The 21,485-nt window shown below is 39.4% G+C and overlaps 1 protein-coding gene across 1 annotated transcript; it reads left to right on the top strand.

Moving 5' to 3' along the window:
- The first annotated feature begins 3,183 nt into the window (after positions 1-3,183).
- Positions 3,184-21,485, top strand: si:dkeyp-84f3.5 (uncharacterized protein LOC334144 homolog). Its single transcript, XM_026913698.3, has 4 exons — positions 3,184-3,517; positions 6,355-6,428; positions 17,670-17,858; positions 18,029-21,485. The coding sequence occupies exon 4, from the start codon at positions 18,057-18,059 to the stop codon at positions 19,872-19,874; it is 1,818 nt and encodes a 605-aa protein (XP_026769499.1). The 5' UTR covers positions 3,184-3,517; positions 6,355-6,428; positions 17,670-17,858; positions 18,029-18,056; the 3' UTR covers positions 19,875-21,485.

A 21,485-nucleotide genomic window follows, 5' to 3' on the forward strand; every position in this document is an offset into this window, starting at 1 on the left:
CATGTTTGACTGAATCGAAAGGTTTAAAGAAATCAAGAAACACCATAAAGCTATCATCAAAGCCCTATTGAGATTCATCTATACTGGAATTTAATAACATCTTTAACATATTTAACAAAAATAAGGGCCAATACTTTATAATCATTATTAAAAAGAGTGATAGGGCACCAATTCTCTCCGCATTCCTTATCTCTGTTGGGTTTTGGTACCAGAGTAATGATCCCTTGAGTCATACTTGGAGGAAGTCTATCTCTATGCTTTCATTAAAGACCTTAACCAAAAAAGGGGACGGCTGTTCAGCAAACATTTTATATAATTGAGAGGTAAGACCATCACATCCAGAACTCTTATTATGCTTTAAAACTTTAAAAAAAAAATTCATCTTGGGATATTCTAAAATCACATGCATTCCTATCTTTTGGTGAGATAATACAACTTATCGCACTGGTGTGTATTGGCACTTATCTGGAAAATTTTCTCTCCAAATATCAGTCAACTCAAATTTGTTAATAAAGCATTTGGAACTGACCTTGCTGGTGGGCTTCTGTCAGTCACATTATTCATGAATTTTAAAATCCCAACCCAGGATTAGAGAGGCATCCAGATATTTAGTAGGTAAGTAAGTGTGAAATTACAAGAAAGTAAGTGTGAACTACAATTATGAATTTGTTAACTGTGATTACTATTATCAAGAAGTAACTAGGTTTCCAAAATACTCCTATTAAATTTATTCCTTTAAGAAAATCCCACCCCAGCTGAGTGCTCAGACCCATGTGCTAACCAAGCATCATTACCCCATTGTGACTTGCAAAAACTTGTGTCATTGGGAGTTGAGTGACTTCCTTGGAAGAAATAAAAATCTGTCTTGTGCTTTTTAGCAAACATAAAGCCTTTTGTTTTACATTATTTTTAAGACCGCTAGCATTAAGAGACAATAAAGGCAATAACATGTAACACATCAAACACATACCCTGACAACTGACAAAATGCTAATAAAAACAGATGAACCTCTATATAAAGGTTCAAGACTATAGTTTGCCTATCTCAGCGACGGACCATCAAACCTGAACATGACTGAGGGCAGGTAGGCTTTTCATATTTTCTACATAGTTTATTTTCTACTTTTATGATTATATTCCTTTCTCCTACTAGCCAATCTTTGTAATTAAATGGGCAAATATAAATTCCAAATGTATCACAATGTATTATAGTGGTCTTCAAGAATAAAGAGTACTCAGATAATTTTATCCCCACATTAAGGTTGAAACATTTGGGTAAGTCTACTCACTGCTTTTAACGTTATTACAAATCCAAAAACTTCTTAACCAATGTGCAAGTTCACTGTTCTGTGTGCAAAATGTACAGAAAACATGACACATCATTTGATTTTATGGTGTTATCACATTCTTCACTACTCGAGCCAGAATGATCAAGCCAGAATGAAGTCATGATACCTTGCTTTATTATTCTGCCCGAACAAATAGGGCTAGAAAACTGAGATTTGTTTAGACTGACATGTCAATACTAAGACCATTCAACCACGGAAATAGGCTAAAAAGCCAGCCTTCTTTATCAACTCACATATTTACAACTTTTTTACCATCAATATAAGCAAAGGGACCCCTAAATCCTGCATTCTTCCCTTCTTTTCTTACTCTCACAAGCAATCGCCATAATTTGTTCCAAGCATTCTTTGTGCTCTGGGTAAGATCTTCAATTATCCTGATATTTCTGTCCTTGAGGAAGACAGATGTTCTTGCATCCTGCCAGATTTTATTCCCCACAGTACACAACAGGAATTGCATGATGATGCGATGAGCTTGTATCTTTGGAGCGGGGGGACCCAGCCTGTGAGCAATGTCCATAGAGTAAGGTCAGCTATGTAAGGAGAAACTTGGCTGAGCAGGTCAGCAAGAGTTTTCTTGACATTCTCCCTATGTTGTTCCTGAATCCCTGCAACATGCAAATTCCACCTCCTTTTGTATGCATCCACATCATCAGATCTACAATGGAGCACTTTGTTTTCTCTTTCCAACATTTCCACTTTACTTTGCAGTGTTTTAACTTTGTCAGACACATTATAAACTTGTTTCCCCAAGAATCTGTTACACTTTTGATGGAGTTTGTGTTGTATTTGACTGTTGCCTCAAGAGACTGCAGTTGACTCTACTTGCATTTTTTTTCAATTCTCTCCATTACTGCCAGCAGTTGAGAATTTGACACAGATTCTACAGACTTTTTTGTCTCACGTTTTTCTGACTTCTTTGCTGGCGGCTTAGTCGTTTCTGTTGTCAAGGATAGCTCCATCGGTTCTGGCACTTCTTCCTCAAATACAGCAACCAAAGACTTTTTGGCAAAAGAGTTCATTACTTCTTGAATGTTGTCCTCTAGCACTTTTTACCATCAAAAGATGGGATACGAAGTCTAAAGCATGTTTCAATAGTCGCTGTGTTCACCATCGTTTGACTAATGAAAAGTTGTTAGAAAGTTAGGTTTGATGCATCACATTGCTGAGCTTCACCAAAATGATGCTACAGCAGCACCATCTTGGTTCCCCCCAATCCTGCCTTTAGTCTGGACTCCTCACTCATTTTTTTTCAACTACCAGTTCCTTCCCCGTTTAAGGAGTGAGGTCAAATCAACATGGCCCCTCACACTGTGAACAGTGTACCTCTTCTACACACTGTTTATAGCAAAATGGCTTTAGATCAATTAATATACAGACACAGTACTTGGTTAAATCTAAACCAGTGACCGTACTAATCACTGTTTTGAGAAGGTAATGATCAATGGCTAGCTTGTCGCTAACACTACTTGCTTTTGTCCGCTATACTGTACTGTGCTGCAGTTTCAGCCCAAAATGTTGCATGAATGTTTGACGTTCACTACAGTAGAACAATATCAGTAGCCACTCAAGGCTGTAACTGTAAAGGTGCAGTTAAAGTAGCGTTTTATGAGCGTTAGGCGGTCTGACAGAGACATGCTTTAGTGCACGCATCCTCGTTTTTCTTCCACTTCGCACATCGGACGTGCCTCGACGGGAAATGCCTCATTACCACCTGCAAATGATCACTTAAAAGGCACCACGAACTCAGCAATACAGCGCCCCTTGCGGCAACGCTCAGGTTGCAGCTGGAACATGCGTTGCGTTATAAATTTTGTCATGACACATCTGGACGCAACGACACGTGAAACTTACTTTGCGTAGCTCGCGTCGATACGTAGGGTATGCTTTGGCCCTAACTCGGTATACACATTTTGGAGGTACACGCCAGTGTGCCAACATTTGTTGCGAGACTTACCGAGAGTACGCACATGTACACAGCGCATGCGCACGTTTGTGCGCATGCGAGTTTAAGCGTAATGCGTGGACTTCAGAGCGTCAACTTTCTCGTGTATGTGCTGTGCTGAATTGCGTTGGCAGTACTTTTTGTGGTAAAACTGCGATTACGCTGCGAGATGAATCAACACTGCATACAAGGACGACAAAACGTTGAAATCACAAAGAATGAAAGCGGTTAGTGCTCGTTTCAAAGCAAGGCATCTAAATCCTGCTAAATATACATAGTGTCATTTAGCCAAGAGCTTCCGACAGCTGGCTAATTTTTAGCTAGCATACCAGTCTAGCTATCAGAGTAGCTCGCAAAATGGCCCTGTCTGCAAACCATCATCATGATTTTTCATGTGATTTTACAGAACAGTTTAGTTAAAGGTTTTAGCTGGCTATATGTATGTTTCATTTGATCTAATTTGTAACCGATTATAATATGGTTAGCTTAGCTAACAATGGTCGAGTAACGTTAATAGCTATGTAGCTAGCTAACTATTATGGGTAGCCTACTGTACCGCGATAAAGATAGCTTGCGATTAGCGGCTCTTGATTCAGTGGGGTGTTGAATCTGCGGTGGCGTCCACCTGTAAGGAGCAGTGCAGTCTATCGGTTCTGATCTGTGGATTCTGATGACGTAGTCCTCGATTACGAACACTGCACATATTATAGTCGTAGTCTTTATTTTCTAAAGTGTATAATGTCAAAAGCTAGCCACTTAGAGAAATAAAACCTGCTTCAAATTGATCAGGCTGATTTGTTAAAAAAAATTCACAGTCCTGTTTTTCTGTCAGTGGAAGTTCGCCAGTCAGAAACAGGAACTATAGGCGTTTTTGACTTTGAGACGCTATTTGAAATACATGTACCGTAAATGTCCATGAAAATCCACTTTAAATCTTTCAATCTACAATTTTGTGTTTAAAGTAAGAATGATATATTAATTTTGTGATGTGTATGGGTGTTAGGGTTTGATACGGTATTAATATAGCAGACTAGTACCAATCTAACCAATATCAGGTTATTAATGGACAATTTAAAAACACAAGATGGTGGTGAAAATTAAAGAAAAACTGTATAAATCTTGGTACAAAAGTCACTTTCCACATCCGAATATGTAAAAAGAGTGGATTACACTGCCAGATAATTCATGTAAGTTTTAGCTGAACTAAATACTGTGTTGAAAAAAAAAAAGGGGGGGGGGGGGATAAGAAACGTGTCAAGTGACCATATACACACCGATGGGCTACAACCACCTGCCTAACATTGTGTAGGTCCCCCTTATGCCGGCAAAAAAGCTCTGACCTGTTGAGTCATGGACTCCACAAGACCACTGAAGGTGTGCTCTGGTATCTGGCACCAAGATATTAGCAGCAGATCTGTTAAGTCCTGTAAGTTGTGAGGTGGGGCCTCCATGGATCGGACTTGTTTGTCTAGCACAGCCCACAGATGCTCGATCGGATTGAGATCTGGGGAATTTGGAGGCCAAGTCATCACCTTAAACTCTGACATGTTCCTCAGACCATTCCTGAACAATTTTTGCAGTGTGGCAGGGCACATTATCCTACTGAAAGAGGCCACTTGCATTAGGGAACACCGTTGCCATGAAGGGGTGTACTTGGTCTGCAACAATGTTTAGGTAGGTGGTATGTGTCAAAGAAACATCCACATGAATGCCAGGACCCAAGGTTTCCCAGCAGAACATTGCCCAGAGCATCACACTGCCTCCACCGGCTTGATGGTCATCTAGCCATCACAGTTTGGTCCTTGTCAAAGTTGCTGAGATCCTTACCCATTTTTCCTGCTTCTAACACATCGACTTTGAGAACTGACGTTCACTTGCTGCCACTTTCTGACAGGTGCCACTGTAACGAGATAATCAGTGTTATTCATCTCACCTGTTAGTGGTTTTAATGTTATGGCTGATCAGTGTGTGTATATGTAACCTTTTAGCCAAAACCAACTAATATGTAAAATAAGTTGTTTTATTGTTAGTTATGCATTGATACTTTATTATTATTATTTTTTAAATCAGATTGCATTTACCCTTGGCAAAAAGTAATCTAATGCAAATTTGTACTGACTGTTTTCTTTGAATTATGTAGGTAGGGGTGGGTGATATCTAAAAATAAACATAACAATATTGTAAAAACAAATCATGATAACCAATTACATCATCCATTTGTAAGTCTGTTTATAGCAATGTTATTAAGATGACCTGTTTGTCATTGATTGCATTGGTTTCCTAATTTTATCCATTCTAATCCTCATCCCCCACACATTTCAAAAACTGCACTCAAATATACAAACTATTTATAAGCTTGTGTGTCCTACACATGGCTTGAAAACTACAAAACCCAGAGGTTTACCCTTATAGAGTGGCATGATCACTCTGAATTGGTGGAAAGACCAAAGCAGAAAGTAAGAAGAAAAAACTGACAAGGATGTACAAGGATTATGTCATCATATTTAATCATCAGCAATGTAAAATCAAAACAGTTTTAGTTCCATTGTAGAATAATTCAGTTTTAAATTATATATCAGTGAAATGCCTCATAAATAAGAAGCTATAGTTTTCTTTCTAGCATACATATTTTACATGCTCTTATGCGATTACTTTGCGAAGACATTATTTAAGCTGCCTGCTGCCTTTGCTCATATTTTGTAGCCTACAACAATAACCAGATTCATAATTCAGAGTATTTTTGTTAACATTGTTGTTTTAACCTAAATTTTTTGTTCACTTAATCCCTTAGACCTCTAAGGAAGTTTGCAAATGTACTTGTGTAAAAAAAAAAATAAATAAATGGCAAAATTGCTTCTCATTTTTTTTTTTAACAAATACATTGCCTTTTCTCATTGAATTTAAACAAGTTGGTAAACAAAATCTAGTTAATAGTAGTGCAGACTAGTGATCTATGCATTTTACTGAATGTGTGGTTTCTTAGAAAGTCTGTTCCTGATATCTGCTATTTGAAAAAAAAGAGTACTGAAATTTAACACAGTTTTTTCTGTTTGTATTGCTATAGAAATCTAAGGAGGAATATATTGTATGTGTTGGCATCTGTTGGCTGAAGAGGTCAACGTGCATCACAGAATAAGGGTAAGTGAACCATGAATTTCACAAATTATATGTATTATTGGAGATATTTTAATTATTCTAAGTATGAAGAAGGTCATTCCTGGATTACTTTGATAAGAAAATGTTTACATTCTACTTTGGCTATTTATAAAGCAGATTTTAAATTGTTTTATGCTTTATGATTCAGTATAAATTCAGAACTTTTCATAGCTTGTCTATAATTCTACTGCAAACATAGTGCTTGCTTGTGGATTATGGTAAGCCCAGCTATAGTTTTCTTTCTATTGGCAACACTGGTAAACAAGATGCTAAATGAGCACTAGAGAAGGAACAGTTATGGAGCTTTGTGAGTGGCTAGGAATGCCTTATTATATTGTAATTATTAATTTACTGATATTATTTATAATATGGTGAACACAATGAGAAATGCTTTGAGCCTTACTAATATTAATGATCTTTCATATGTGTGACTTATGCCTGAATTAATCAGTTTAACATAGATCATTTCTAAATCCTTGTTTATTAATTTGCCTTTAAACCTTAAACATGTGAAAAACAAGGAAATGTTTTGGTTTTGTTTTTATTTTCAGTAGTTATTGAAGGAGGTGCAACAGTGCAGTAGCCAGCAAGTTGAAACGTTCAAAAAGAAAAACAATGTATATTTATTATATATATTTTATGATTTTCAACTAAGGTGAGTCATTAAAAGCAAGTTATCCAAAAAATACAATGAGATAATGAATATAAGACATGACGACAATAAAAAAAAAACACTTATAGTTTGTTTGTTTAAAAAAAAATATATATATATATAAGGTCTTGGAGATCATTGAAAAAAAACACAAGCTGGGTAGTTACATACTATAGAGAAATGGACATAAGCCTAATCAATTTGGTTTGTAAACAAATGCCAGCTGTCAAAATGTCTGCATGCACCTGCTCCGTCACATGGTCAAAACGGAAAACAGTGCTTACACACTCTTTACAGGTGACAGTGGACAAATTTTTTTTTTTATGCTTATATAACCTCATGTGTGAACGTGGTCCAATGTTTCTTAGAAGTCAGTGTGATCCGATCACTCAAACAACCTTCTGAGGAGGTTTGGGACTCATATGAACACATAACATTTGTAGCGTGAACACAAAAGGGTCTCGATGCATCCCGGCTGGACCACAGAATTGACTGTGTCATTGCCCTAGCCGGAAAATATGTAATTATTGCTGTTTGGAAATTGAGCTGAACACTACTGTTCTCCACTGCTAGGTTAATGGATATTAAAGGTGATGTTATAAGAGCAGAGAAAAAAACAACTGCTTATTGTAGCTTCTTTCGTTCACCCTATTGTTTGGAGAATGTTTATAATCCTGACGATGCCACAGCCATCTGTGGCCAGCAGTCCAAAAGAGCAAAATTGTCTGTGCTGTCTTGGAGGGAGGGATAGCATACTCTTTCCCCTATCAATCACAGTGACAGTAGCCAATTATGGGCGCCTTTGAATTCATGCATGCTGAAGGGGGCGGATAGCTCTTTCCTCCATGGCGCCCTGTGACACAGCATGAGCAGCAGTTAAAAAAATGCGGTTGACTGGCTTCACGCGTCTCAGAGGAAGCATGTGAAAGCCTTCACTCTCCCAAGTTTGTAGCTGTCGTATGATAGGGTAGACCTAACTGGTGAGTGGGAATTGGCCAAGACTAGATTAGGGAGAACATCGGGGAAAAATCAGTAAGTTTTGTTTGACCACGGGATTGAAATGTTTGAAACAGCCCCGTACATTTACATGAGATAGGATCTGTGGGACATTTTGTGGGAAGACTGGCATAATAAATATGCACAACACCCTTCCTCCAGTGAAAATGATATACGAAATCTGATCACAAGTGGTCACTGGAGATGCATTCAAAATGCCATGTGTACACAGCTATGAATTTCCCCTGCCCACTTGTGCAGGGGGCAGCATGAATAGATGGTCCTATACCACGTAATGGATGGCAGGAGGGTGAACAGGTGATGGCAAGAGTGAGTTCAGATCCCTGCAGATGTTCGCTTAGTGTAGGCAAAGTGATCTGTAGAAGTCCACAAAGGTTGGAAGCTGTATTCTGATTATTTTCTGAGTAGTACAGATAACTCGCTGCAGAGATGTGCAGCTGGTGTACCAGACCAGAACACAGTACATCAGCATTCTTTCTGTGGTCCACTGGCCGCTGTTGGGGCAGCTTGGCTTTCTTGAGCCTTCTCAGACAGGGTAGCTGTTGCTATGCTCTTTCAACCATTGAGATGGTGTTAGCAGCCAACGAGAGGTCATTTGAGATGTGGACACCCAGTAAGTCTCTTCACCATGTCTCCTTACAGAAGGCTGGTGATTCGTCATCACAAGACTCCCTAAAGTCAATGATATAGATTCAAGATGGGGTAGGAGGGCAACAAACAATAAATTACAAAGACAATAAAAATACAAAAGATATACAGTAAGGAACAAGGCAGGAAGAAGAATAAAAATAAACAATACACAATAGCCAAAGTCAATTTACAGTCTGAATAAGAGAACCCGTATGCAATAAGAACAGTTAATAAAGTTAATAACAGTATAATAAAGCAGTGCAAGTAACGATAAAGTGGCAGTAGTGTAAAGTGTCAAGTAGTGGTAAAGTCTCAGTGCAAAATGTAGTGTTTAAAGTGACAATGCTTATTAATCCAATTAGCATGAGGTGTGTGTATGATAGTCCATTTGGTAAGGTGCACGGTGCAATTGAGCAGCAGGGATAATGACTATTGATCAGTCTAAAGGCCTGGGGATATAAACTGTTCAGGAGCCTGGATGTTCTGGCCGCACTGCTTGCCAGACTTCATGAGGGTGAAGAAATTGAGGGTGGGGTGAGTGGGGTCTTTGATGATGTTTCTAGCCCATCTGTAGGTCCTTCTATTGAATATGTCCTCCAGTGAGGGGAGATGTGTCCCTGTCATTTTCTGAGCCAGCCTTATCACCCTCTGTAGTGACCTTCTATCATGTGCTGTGCTATTGCCAAACCATACAGCAATGCAGCAAGTTAACACACACTCCACAGTGCATCTGTAGAAGTTAGGGAGTATTTGTAGTGACATACCAAACTTCCTCAATCTCCTAAGGAAGTACATTCTTTGGTTGGATTTTTTTCACCAGTTGAACTCCTTGGTCTTGCTGATATTAACGCTCAGGTTATATTCTGAATACTATTTCACAAGTCTTTGTACCTCTTTTTTTTTTTTCTTTTTTTTTTTACAGACTCATTGTTGTCAGAGATGTTCTCAGCTCAATCACTGGTCTGTCATCTGCTAACTTTATAATGGTGTTTGTGGCATGAGTAGGTACACAGTCATAGGTGAAGAGGGAGTAGAGGAGTGGATTTAGCACACACCCCCGTGGTGTACCAATGCTTAGTGTTATTGTGGAGCAAATCTGTGTGCCCAATTTGACTGCCTGGGGTCGATATGATAAGAAGTCCAGAATCCAAGTATAGACATATGTGCTAAGGCCTTGGATGCATGGCATGCCATCATGCAGGAATACCTGGAAATGAGGAACCGGTCTCTTATAAGAAGACTTTTAGCCATGTAGGCTGACATGATGTGCAATTTTTGCAATGCTCTCAGTGCAGGCACTCGCACCACAAAGGTGAGCTAAATATAGTGCACCAGTCCTAAAAATGTCTGGTTTTATAGATCAATAACAGTAATTACATTTCCACAGCATCATGAAAGTAGAAACAGGAAGTAACGGTGACAAGCTGAACCAAGCATGTTACCACCCTGAGCACAGGACAGCCTCCACACCTGATGTGGACCACAAGAGTCTGCCTACCGAGATGAGGTACAGTGGCTGTCAGAGTGGTGCAGAGACAACAACCTGCTCCTGAATACAAGACGAAGGAGTTAGTCATTGACTTCAGGAGAAATAAAACTGACATTCAACCAATACTGATTGGCGGGGATTGTGTGGAGAGGGTCACAGACTTCCGCTTTCTTGGAGATTTCACTGAGGAAGACCTGACCTGGGGTGTGAACACCACAAAACTGGTGAAGAAGGCACAGAGAGAGTCTAGAGAGTCTCTACTTCTTGAGGATCCTCAGGAGGAACATCACCACCCAGAGTCTGCTGGTGTCCTTCTACCGGTCCACCATCGAGAGTATTCTCACATACTGCCTCTGTGTGTGGTTCCCCAGCTGTACTGCAGCACACAAAAAACAACTACAGAGAGTTGTCAGGTCTGCCGAGAAAATTATTGGGTGCCCTCTCCCTACCCTAGAGGATCTACACAGTTCCCGCTGCCTCAGAAAAGCGCAAAACATAATCAAAGACACATCCCACCCCGGTCACTCTTTGTTCAATCTGTTACCGTCAGGCAGACGGTACAGATCCCTTAAAACGAGGACAAACCGATACAGAAATAGCTTATACCCTGTAGCTATACAGTCTGTAAATGCCAAATGACAGTGTATGTTCATGCCAAACTGTTAAATGTTTTGCATTTGAAATTTGGAATTGAACTGTGCAATTTTCTGAAAGTGCAGTATTTCAAGTCTGCAATATCTCTTGTTGGTGCAATATTTTTAACTGTGCAATATTCTTTGAGGCCATATGTAAAATAAGTGCAATATTTTAACTGTTCAATATTCTTCTTTTATTTATTTTATTTATTATATTTTTATTTTATTTTACTTTCTGCACTGAGAGTACTCACTCGATTTCGTTGTACATCCATTGTTACAATGACAATAAAGAATTACTTTAACAGGATTCACTTGAAGTGAACGCCAAACCTCCGTTTTGATGACGCTTGCACTTCACCAGTCATACCAAACTCTGGGTTCAAACAGCCCCAAGTTCTAAAAAAAAAATTTAGTGTGGCATCCTCTCTAGATGAGTAGGTATAACTGATGTTCTGATAATAAGTAATGGACAGGATATCTTGCCACATGCGCTGGTCATCTGTGTGAATGAAGTGGTGCTTGATCTGCTGTTTGTGAGTAGCTGAGGCCTTCTTTATGCCTTTTCTCAGACTGGACGTGGCCACACTGCATGCCTCAGTGTCCCCAAATTCTGGTTTCTGAATTGTGAATACATTTGATTATCCACAGTAATGTTAGTCTAGCTGTAAAACAGCACCATGGTTGTATACTCCCCTGGTCCATTGTTGGCTGTGGGTCTGATTGCTAGGGTTAGAAACCAAGAAAAATGATAAGTCTGTCCCAGATGGGGGAAGGGTAGGGCCTTGTATTGGTGCTTAGTATTTGTGTAAACGTTATCTAGTGTATAAAGATCTATGGTTGTACAGTGCAAATACTAGTGAAATTTTGGAAGTTTGAATGTTAGGTTGGTCTGATTGATTCTACTATTGTGAATGTGCCATCAGTAGGGGCATTTTGTTGTTTACTAAAGGCATAGTGCAGTTTTTCTATCACTAGCTTAGCATTAGCTTGCGGTGGTATGTATACAGCCGGGAAAATAAAACAACAGTTAACTCCTGCAGCAGATTAACACAAAGGTCTGCATTTCAACACAAGGTATTCCACATCTCGGGAACAAATATTGTTCAATTGTTGAATTTCTGCACCAGTGCACCCCCAATTTGGTCACAAGCTAATTCCCACCAACCAGCTGTCCCCCATCACATTTCAACTACCAACAGGGGTAGGTGAAGGCCAACATGTCTTCGAACTGCTGCTCATGCTATGTCTCAGGGAAGTGTAAAACACACAGAGGAAAACTCTATCTGCCCTCTTCTGCATACATGAGCTTATAGATGCCCACGATTGTTATGTCGCTGTGATTCACAGGGGAGAGAATATGGCATCCATCAACCCACAGAACAAGGCCAATTTTGCTCCATTTGCTCTCTGCCATGGATGGCTATGGCATCATTCGGATTTGAACTAGTGATCCTCTGACAACAGGGCAAATGCCTTTCTCTTGCGCCACTCAGGAGATTCAAACCAGGCATTGTTATAGTAAATCCGGTCTGCGCCATGAATCTGATGGCCTGCAAGCTCAATAAGTGCATCAGGGATCATTGAGTCTAGCCAGGTTTCCTTGAGAAGCAGAATACAGCAATCACTTATCAACATCTATGTGGTCAACTTTAGGGTTTTTTCACACTCTGCTTATTTCAGCCAATTTAAGTGGACATGGTGCTTTTCCCCCACGATCTGGGCGATATGTGAATGCTCCATAAGGGCTCAGGACCCCCAAGATGCGAACCCAACTCAGACCATCTGGGGAAGTGGTTTGAGAATGGTTCGTTCCAAGTCTGATTTTTGGTTTCATTTGTTGACTACTTGTGAATGCAAAGTGTGCCCAACGCACTTCTCAGAATAATCTTTTTTTTTGTATAACCTTTTTGACCCCCCATGTTTTCTGATACATTGCTCATATGATTTTACAGCTAAGCTGAGCTCAAAAATTTAAAATGGTGTGGTGTGAGTTGTGTGGCCAGAGGAGACAGTGAATCGGTGAATCTCCTGAACATTTCAAGTGAGGCTTATATACAGAACCAGTTAGTTATACAGTGCCATCTGAAAGTGTTAGAATGTTTTTAAAAACACTGAAGACATTTACGTTTGAGATCAAAAGATGAATGAGACAATAGATCAGATCTTTCATTTCCTGATATTTACATCTAGATGTGTTAAACAACTTAGAACAATGCATCTTTGGTGGCAGACCACCCAGTTTAGGTGGGCAAAAGTATAAGAACAGATAGTCTTAAATAACACTTAATATTTGGTTGCATAGCCCTTGCTTGCAATAACTGCATCAAGTCACTGACTGACTGACATCACCAAACTGTTGCATTCTTCTTTTGTGATGCTTTTCCAGGGTTGTACTGTAACTTCTTTCAATTGGTGTTTGTTTTGGAGGGTTTCTTCAATACTGTTTCCTCTTCAGGAGGTAAAATGCATGCTCAGTTGGGTTAAGGTCTGGTGATTGACTTGGCCAGTCTAAAACATTCTACCTTTTTCCCTGATGAAGTCCTTTGTTGTGTTGGCAATGAGTGTTGGGTCATTGTCTTGCTGCATAATGAAGTTCATCCCAATTAGTTTGGATGCATTTTTCTGTAAATTGGTAGACAGAATGTTTCTGTAGACTTTTGAATTCATTCTGCTGCTACCATCATGAGTTACATCATCAAGAAAGATTAGGGAGCCTGTTCCAGAAGCAGCCATGCAAGCCCAAGCCCTGGCTCTACCTCCTTCATTCTTGACCAATGAGCTGGTATGCTTTGGATCATGAGCTTTCTTTTTCCACACTTAGGCCTTCCCATCGCTTTGGTAGAGGTTTATCTTGATCTCATTAATCCAGAAAACTCTGTCCCAGAACTTCTATGGCTCATCTTTGTATTTCTTCCAATTCCAAGTTCTGAATTCCAATCAGACCTTTCAATTCTTACTGCTAATGTGTGGTTTGCATCTTGTGGTATGGTCTCTATATTTTCAGCTCTCAAAATCTTCTTTGAATGGTGGATTGTTGTTGTGGGGTTTTTCTTCACAGCTTTCACAGTGTTTCTGTCAACAACTGCTGTTGTATTCCTTGGCTGACCTGTTTGATGTCTGGATGTTAGTACACCAGTGGTTTCTTTATTTTTGCACAATGCTTGTGCAATGGCTCTGATCGATCGGACCACACGACCCCACAGTAAGCCGTTTGAGTATTTATTTTTACTTAATTTCTGTTAGGTAACAGAAAACTGGAGCTATGTACAGAATGTACAGCAACCTGCAAGTTCTTTATCCATGAAGTAAAATGTGAAGCAGATGGCGACCACTTTTTTCACAATGAACAAATCAAGTGGACCACAAAATGAACAACGGACAAACCATACTCTCGTATAAAAAAAAAAAAAATAATAATAATAAATAGTAAGAACATTGAAGATTGAAGGTTTTGCAATGCTTATAGGCTTTTGTGATTCTCCTACATGGTCTGGGTTAATCAAAGGAATTTCAAGTTAAAAAAAAAAAAAGCTATCAAAATCACGTTTTTTTTCTGTAGTAATTTCAGTGTATATCAATGGATGTGGAAAAGCACACCTTTGTCTGTATTAAGCCCCTCAAATGACTGGGCATGTCAAATAAAAACTATCAGGCACAAAGAAGTATCTGTATACCCCTGAGACAGGACTGTGTTAAGGCACAGATCTGGGAAAGGGTACTGAAATAATTTTTGCAGATTTGATTTTCCTGAGGAATGTAATTAAAGGTCTTGTTGGCCAACCAAACCAAGCAAAATGGAAGTGTTTCGGCCAGGTAGGTGGTTCACTAACAGAAATCCAGAGGTCTTGTATAGAGATGGGAAAACCTGCCAGAAGTACAACAATCTCTGCAGCACTCAACCAATCAAGCCTTTATGTTAGAGTACAACCTCTCTTCCTATTCTGGAGAATGCCTCAAAGCATTTACTTGTATATTTACCTCATTTTGCTGACACTTTTATCCAAAGGGACATAAGACTGGGGCAGGATACACCAGAGCAGTTGAGGGTTAAGGGTCTTGCTCGAGGACCCAGCAAACACTTAGTGGTGCTGGTATTTGAACTCTCAACCTTCTGATCAGTAGCCCAAAGCCTTATCCACTCATCCACCACCCAAGTTATTTGTTCTGTTTTATCAGTAGACTAGTGGACAGTTGGGTTTACTGGCCATAGTAAGAAAATAATCTCTACTTCCTACTGACATTTGTAAAACAAAGGTTATCATTTGGCAAGTTTAAACATAATGCACTTCATGGCGGTGTGACTTACTTATCAGCTGCGGTGCAATCTGGCAGAGGGTAGTAATTCATATACTCATTCTTTTCCTTTAGTCTGTGTTAATTCATTTAATGAATAGCTAACTACCTAGCTAGTTCTTGCATTATGTTAGCTACCACATTTTAGCCTAGTCAGTTAGGTTTCTTGGCAGCCAAAACATGGGGCTGGGCAAGTACACTAGACCTTCCTCTTGCCCAGTGGGCTAGCTAATGAATTTATCATTTGTCCACCCCTGCTCCAACGTTGTTGAGCTTCCTGTCTGCCTTTCCCAGAGTTGCAGAGGAAAAGGTTAATAAACATCACCCTTTTAGGTCCATAAACTATAAACTTTTATCTGGGGCAATGACGGTTCAGTGGTTAAGGCTCTGGGTCACTGATGACAATGCTAAGTTCAAGCCCCGACACTGCCAAGCTGCCACTGTGGGGAGCAAACCCCTTAAACCTGTCTGCTCCAGAGGTGCTGATATCATGGCTGAACATGCTCTTTGATCCCATGTTCGTAACAACCTGGAATATACAAAGAAAAGAATTTCTCTACATTGTACTTTCATACACTATATGGCCAAAAGTTTTTGTACGCCTAAGCATCACATCCATATGTTGGCCTTCCCTAAGCAGTCGCCAAAACGTTGGAAGCACACAATTGTCTATGATATCTTTGCTTGCTGTAGCATTACAATTTGCCTTAACTGGAACTAAGGGGCCTAAACTAATTCCAGGAGGAAAAAGCAAGGGTTCATGAAGACATGGTTTGCTAAGATGTAAAAGAACTCAAGTGGCCTGCACAAAGCCCTGATCTCAACCCCAATGCTTTGGATGAACTGGAATGCCGGCTGCATACCCAGGTTTCCTCGCCCGACCTCATTAATGCTCTTCTTGATGAATGGGCAAAACCCTATAGCCATATTCCAAAATCAACTGGAATGCCTTCCTGAAACAGTGGAGACCATATAGTGTATGTGACAATTAAGGCAGTTGTCTTATCTTATGTAACTAATTGGTTACATAAGCATTTCTTGTTGGCACCATTTTTATTTTCTTTGTTGGGGCCTCCTTGTCATGACAATATATACCACACCTTCAAAAGCCCACCTTCCTCAGCAGTGAAGAACTAGGCAGGTGTACATGTTGTCACAATATGCATGAACATCAGAATTCTTGTAATCCTTTGTCATCAGTGACCTCACAGCATACAGAGGCTTATCTTCTGCTGTGAGCCTTTTTTACCGTGTTGATTTTTGAAGATAAAATGTTGCCAAAATGTTGGAAGCAGTCAAAAAATGATGTCTAACTTGGATGGTTTGAGATTGAGTTTCTATTTGATTATTATGATCCTTTGGTAAGCATGGCACAGAAATTTTTAATCATTACAAGGCATTACTGTTTTGGTAGGATTGCCATTATAGCAGCAGTAAGTGAAATTTATAAACAAAAATCTTTACTGGATTAATGTGAAATCATTCTACTTAAAAGTTGTATAGCATCTTTGTTGTTTCATTTTTTATAGTTCAACAAAATGTATGAATGCATCTTGGGGCTTGGATTATTGGCTGTGATAAACTTGGGTACAGGCATAATGTCAGGACCATTCTGTCTTTCATTTGGAATGTTTTGAACTGTTTTCATGGCCTAGGAGTACATACCCATCACCACACCTGTATCCTGTGGGGGCATATCTTTTGGAATTAGTGGGCTGTGGTGCTGTCATTCAAGAGTAGTCTGTACAGGAGCAGACATCACTTCCACCTACTACAGTGCCTTTGGTGGTTGAAAATGTAATTCACCATACAAACCATTTATTGAGATCTGAATGACTCGTGTTTCCCTGGCCAAGCTGCTGCACAGATACTTAATTTGGCAATATACTTTAAACAAAAAAGGTGCTTAGACAGTTTTGTACTTTGCGATGTAAGTGTCTTTTTGGTTTAGGCATGTCCCAGATAAGGCCCCGAGTAAAAAGGGAGGTCCACACAGATTTGAAATGAATTTGTTTGCAATTCAAGTCTAATTACCCAAAAGTGGTAGTCATCCCTATTGTCCAACATCAGGCAAAGTACATTAACCAAAGATTAGAAGGTCCTGTTATTTACTCCCTGTTTTTTAGGCATTATGCATTTCGGGTTTGCTTTTGTGATTCTTGAAATGAATTTAACAATTAATTTTGTCATTAATTCATTCACAATTGAATGCAAGTTGTCTTTTTGTTTTAACTGCAATGAACATTCTTTCCACCTTTGCATTATATGTTTTCAGTAAGAATCTAGAGGTCATGATCAGTGGATGTATACAGTAAAAAATGTGTGTATATGCCTGGTTTTACACACAGTGAAATAAGCCTTTGAATGATGAAATAAAGAAGGACAAATAGATATTACTGAAATTCCTTTTCACTTGACAGGTGTCTTTCAAGGGAAGTCTACGTCCACTGAATTAACATTTGCACGTTCATACCTGACTCATGTTCTCCCATTCTCTTTTTTAGATGCTAATATCCTGACTCAAGACCACAAGCCAGAGAAAGAAAGGAATACCTTTTATGCTTGGTATCCAGTATTTCTGGATCCCAGATTGCAGTCTTTTCCATCTGCACTTTGGGGATCATGGACTTGATGAATCAATAACTTCCTTAATAGAAGTGACAATGGGAAGAATTCATGGAACTTTATAACATGTGAGCATGTACTAGATCTCTTAAAATTGTACTTAGTTTCAAATGCAAAGCTTCGATGTTCATAGAATTTTCATATCTACAGTTTCCAATTTATCTTTCAGGAACACTTGAATGTTAAATTCCTCCCACATCTTTTCTCACTTTTTTTGTTGAATTGTTCCCTATATCAGATTTTAAGCAAGTCTTGGTTGAACAGACATGGCATACCATTCACTTGATTTTTCAACTGGAAATGATTTCATCTGCACAGAGTGTGGTGAAGGGTTTGGCCAGTACCCGAAACTGATCAATCACATGGCTAATCATGGACCCATTGGCCCATTTTCTTCCATTTCTGAAACTGCAGCTAATGGTTGTGACAAACCTATTGAATTTGCACTTCATGAAAATGGAACACTCACAGTGGTTGATAGATCTGCTTTATCAAACTTCTCATTCTTATTTGGAAAACCCATGTCAAAGCTATTGTCGAACCCAGCACATTATCAGGATTCCTTGCCTTCAGCTAAAATGGCAGAAAGAGACCATACCCAGTGTAGATGTGAGAGATGTGGTCAAGTGTTTCGGAACCAGAGAAGTTTACAGCAACATCAGCGATATCGTCCCCTTGAGCAAGGGTTTAAATGTACCTTATGTTGCAAGGTTTTTTATGATAGAGAGAGCCTTCGTGGGCACCTTCAGAATCATGCTCATGAACGTTTTTACAGTTGTGGACATTGTGGAAAACGATTCTTAAGACAAGAGACCTTGTTGTTACATCAGAAAGAATGGCATGGGTCTCTTGGATCCAGGAGTTCAAGTAAATTTGATGAGGACTGCGAAAATGGTATAGATAAATCATATCCTTGCAAGATTTGTGGCTTGCGTTTCTTTTGGTTATCGGACCTGCAGAGCCATCTGCTTAATCATTCTCATATCAGCAAAGCAACTGATGATCCTACACAAAAAGAGAACATGCAGGAACCGGATGAGAGTAGCCCTAAGAAAAATGCCTCCCATTCTCCTGATGATTCTGCTGACCGATCATATCGTTGTGGCTTGTGTGGAGGACACTTTAATTGCTTGTCAGATTTGAAAGAGCATCATCTTTCAGATCATCCAGATGAGGACTCTTCTGAACCAGTACCTGAGATTAGACGACAGTCTGTTAATTATTATGGTATAATGCGTCAAATGGTTTCAAAACACCAAACTCAACGACTGGATCTATTGAGGCCACGAATGAGAGGTAGACCAAGAGGAGGTGCTTCCAGAGGTAATCCACACTCTAAGGTATTCCCTTGCAAACAATGTCATCGTGTTTTTGTACACTCCAGTAGCCTTTCCCGTCATATGCGATACCATAAGGGAACTCTTCATACATGCCTTTATTGTGGTAGACACTTTCCGCAAAGATGTGACGTGACAAGGCATGTTGCCATGTACCATAGTTCAGACATAAAACTTAAGACAGATGGGGAAAAATTAGACCATGAAGATGAAACCGCTACACATGAGTCACCAAAAACGCAGACAAGCAATGACAGTGATCATGAAGGTCAGGACAATGAAGACCAGCAGTCACCAAAACCACCAGACAAAGAGGAGTTGCCAGATACTCAAGAGGCCTCTCTACTCAAGCCACGGATGACCTACAAATGCAAAGACTGTGGTCGAGTCTTTAGGCTGCTTAGTGTATATCAGCGACATGGGCGTTACCACAGAATAAACCCTTCTCGGGTATTGCTAAGCTGTCCTCGTTGTCCATGTCGCTTTACCTTCCGCTCTGCTCTAGAGCGCCATCTAGAGAATCATGATAAAGAAGGGTCTGAGAAACATGGTCAGGAATCATCTCCAACTGCAGAGACCAATACGGAGTATGTAGAAAATGAAGACGATTTGAGTGTTGAAAGGAGTGAGTCAGAAGCTGATTCAAAAGAGAGTACATCAACAGACGTATTGTATGAATGCACTGAATGTACGGAGACCTTCACAGAGCTACAGCTATTCCTCAAACATCAAAGCACTCATGGTTGAAAGATATTTGAAGAGACAATTTAATATACCTTGAACTGTTGATTAAACTGTTTGATACAATGCCACACCTGCAATGTGTTGTACAACAAATCAAGTACATAGTGATTTCATCAAGGTTTTTCTGAATTAAATTCGTGTTTTAAAATGATGCTATTTTGAGAGGGTGGGGGTCAGATCTTGCTGGAATCAAAGAGAATGCTAAACTGGTACTGGAAAATTGGTACTTTGAAACATTTGTTTCCTACAGTGCTAATTCTAAGCCACCAGTTTTCTACCCATCTTTATTTTTTCCTGTTACTCACTAACCTTTAAATATTCAATTTGTCAGCTACAGAATCTCAGAACAGCTCATAACTGCCGTTGCAGTATGTACTTATTTGATACTGAATGTCTTCAAAGCTGCCAGTTACTGATGTCCAAGTCCAATCCCCACTGATTTTGTGCACATGTTTTTCTTACTTCAATAATTACTGTCCAACAGTGTACTAAATATAGACACAGCATAGAACATGGGTAGAAATGTTTAGTTTCCTTCCCTGCTTTCCTTTAGTAAGCCCTGATTAAATTATTGGATGGTACAATGGTCATAGAAATATGTGTTTCCATTCAGTTTATAACAATTTATAAAACAGGTGTTTTGTTTGTGTGTGTGTGTGTGTATATATATATATATATATATATATATATATATATATACACACACACACACACACACACACACTGTGCTATCAAGTAATATAGCTTCCTTTGCAACAATTGACTACGTAGATAACACTGAAAAAAGTACTGCTAAATTTATTGCTGGCAAACAGCCTGGTCCTGCCTGGTTCAGGCATTATTGTCAGAAGTCCAGGCTGAAGTTGTGTTTGTTGCGTGCAACAAGTTTTGTTGGAACCCAGGGTACAGTGCTAATTAAGTTCACTGATGCAGTACATATTGCAGATTTGTTTTGAGGGCTCACTTGGGACTACTGGGCTGGCAACTAGATAGCTGAAGAGAAAGCATGCTTGTCTACAAAAGTCCCTTGCCAAGGTAAAGTGCTTTTAATTCAAAAGACTAACTTGTAATATAATTACTGCATTTGCAGGTAGGAGACCAGTAGACATTTGAAGTCAGATCTGACTTTTCCTCTGACTTTATCCTGTTCTGCTGTAAAGATTATACATGCAAAGCAGGGCTCAAAGAAATGGACAGGCTGTTTGCACTTCTACAAGCTCATTCTGGGACAGTGGGTTTTGGTCCATGAGACACCTTTGCGCCACTATGTAAACAGCAACTTTATTTGAAAATTCCCTGGGACTGATAACCATTGTATGGGAATATAACTGTATACCTGTTGTGTCCAAAGCCACAGACTATGTTCTTCAGTGAATACCAGGGTCTAAAATGAAGTATAGGTGATCATTTCCATCAGTTCAGCACTTCAGTATTAATGTCTCACTTTTTATGCACGAGTCCCTTACTGTTCTGGCAAATTGTGGAAACTCTTACCAAATGGCAACCATATTTGTTTCTGTGGTATGTGGGTAATTTCTTTTTTTTTTTTAAATAATGGTTGAAACACAACTGCAGATCTCTTGTGTATTTGTATTAATAAAATTTGTTATCTGA

This window comes from Pangasianodon hypophthalmus, chromosome 1 (genome assembly GCF_027358585.1).
Source record: "Pangasianodon hypophthalmus isolate fPanHyp1 chromosome 1, fPanHyp1.pri, whole genome shotgun sequence".
NCBI lineage: Eukaryota > Metazoa > Chordata > Actinopteri > Siluriformes > Pangasiidae > Pangasianodon > Pangasianodon hypophthalmus.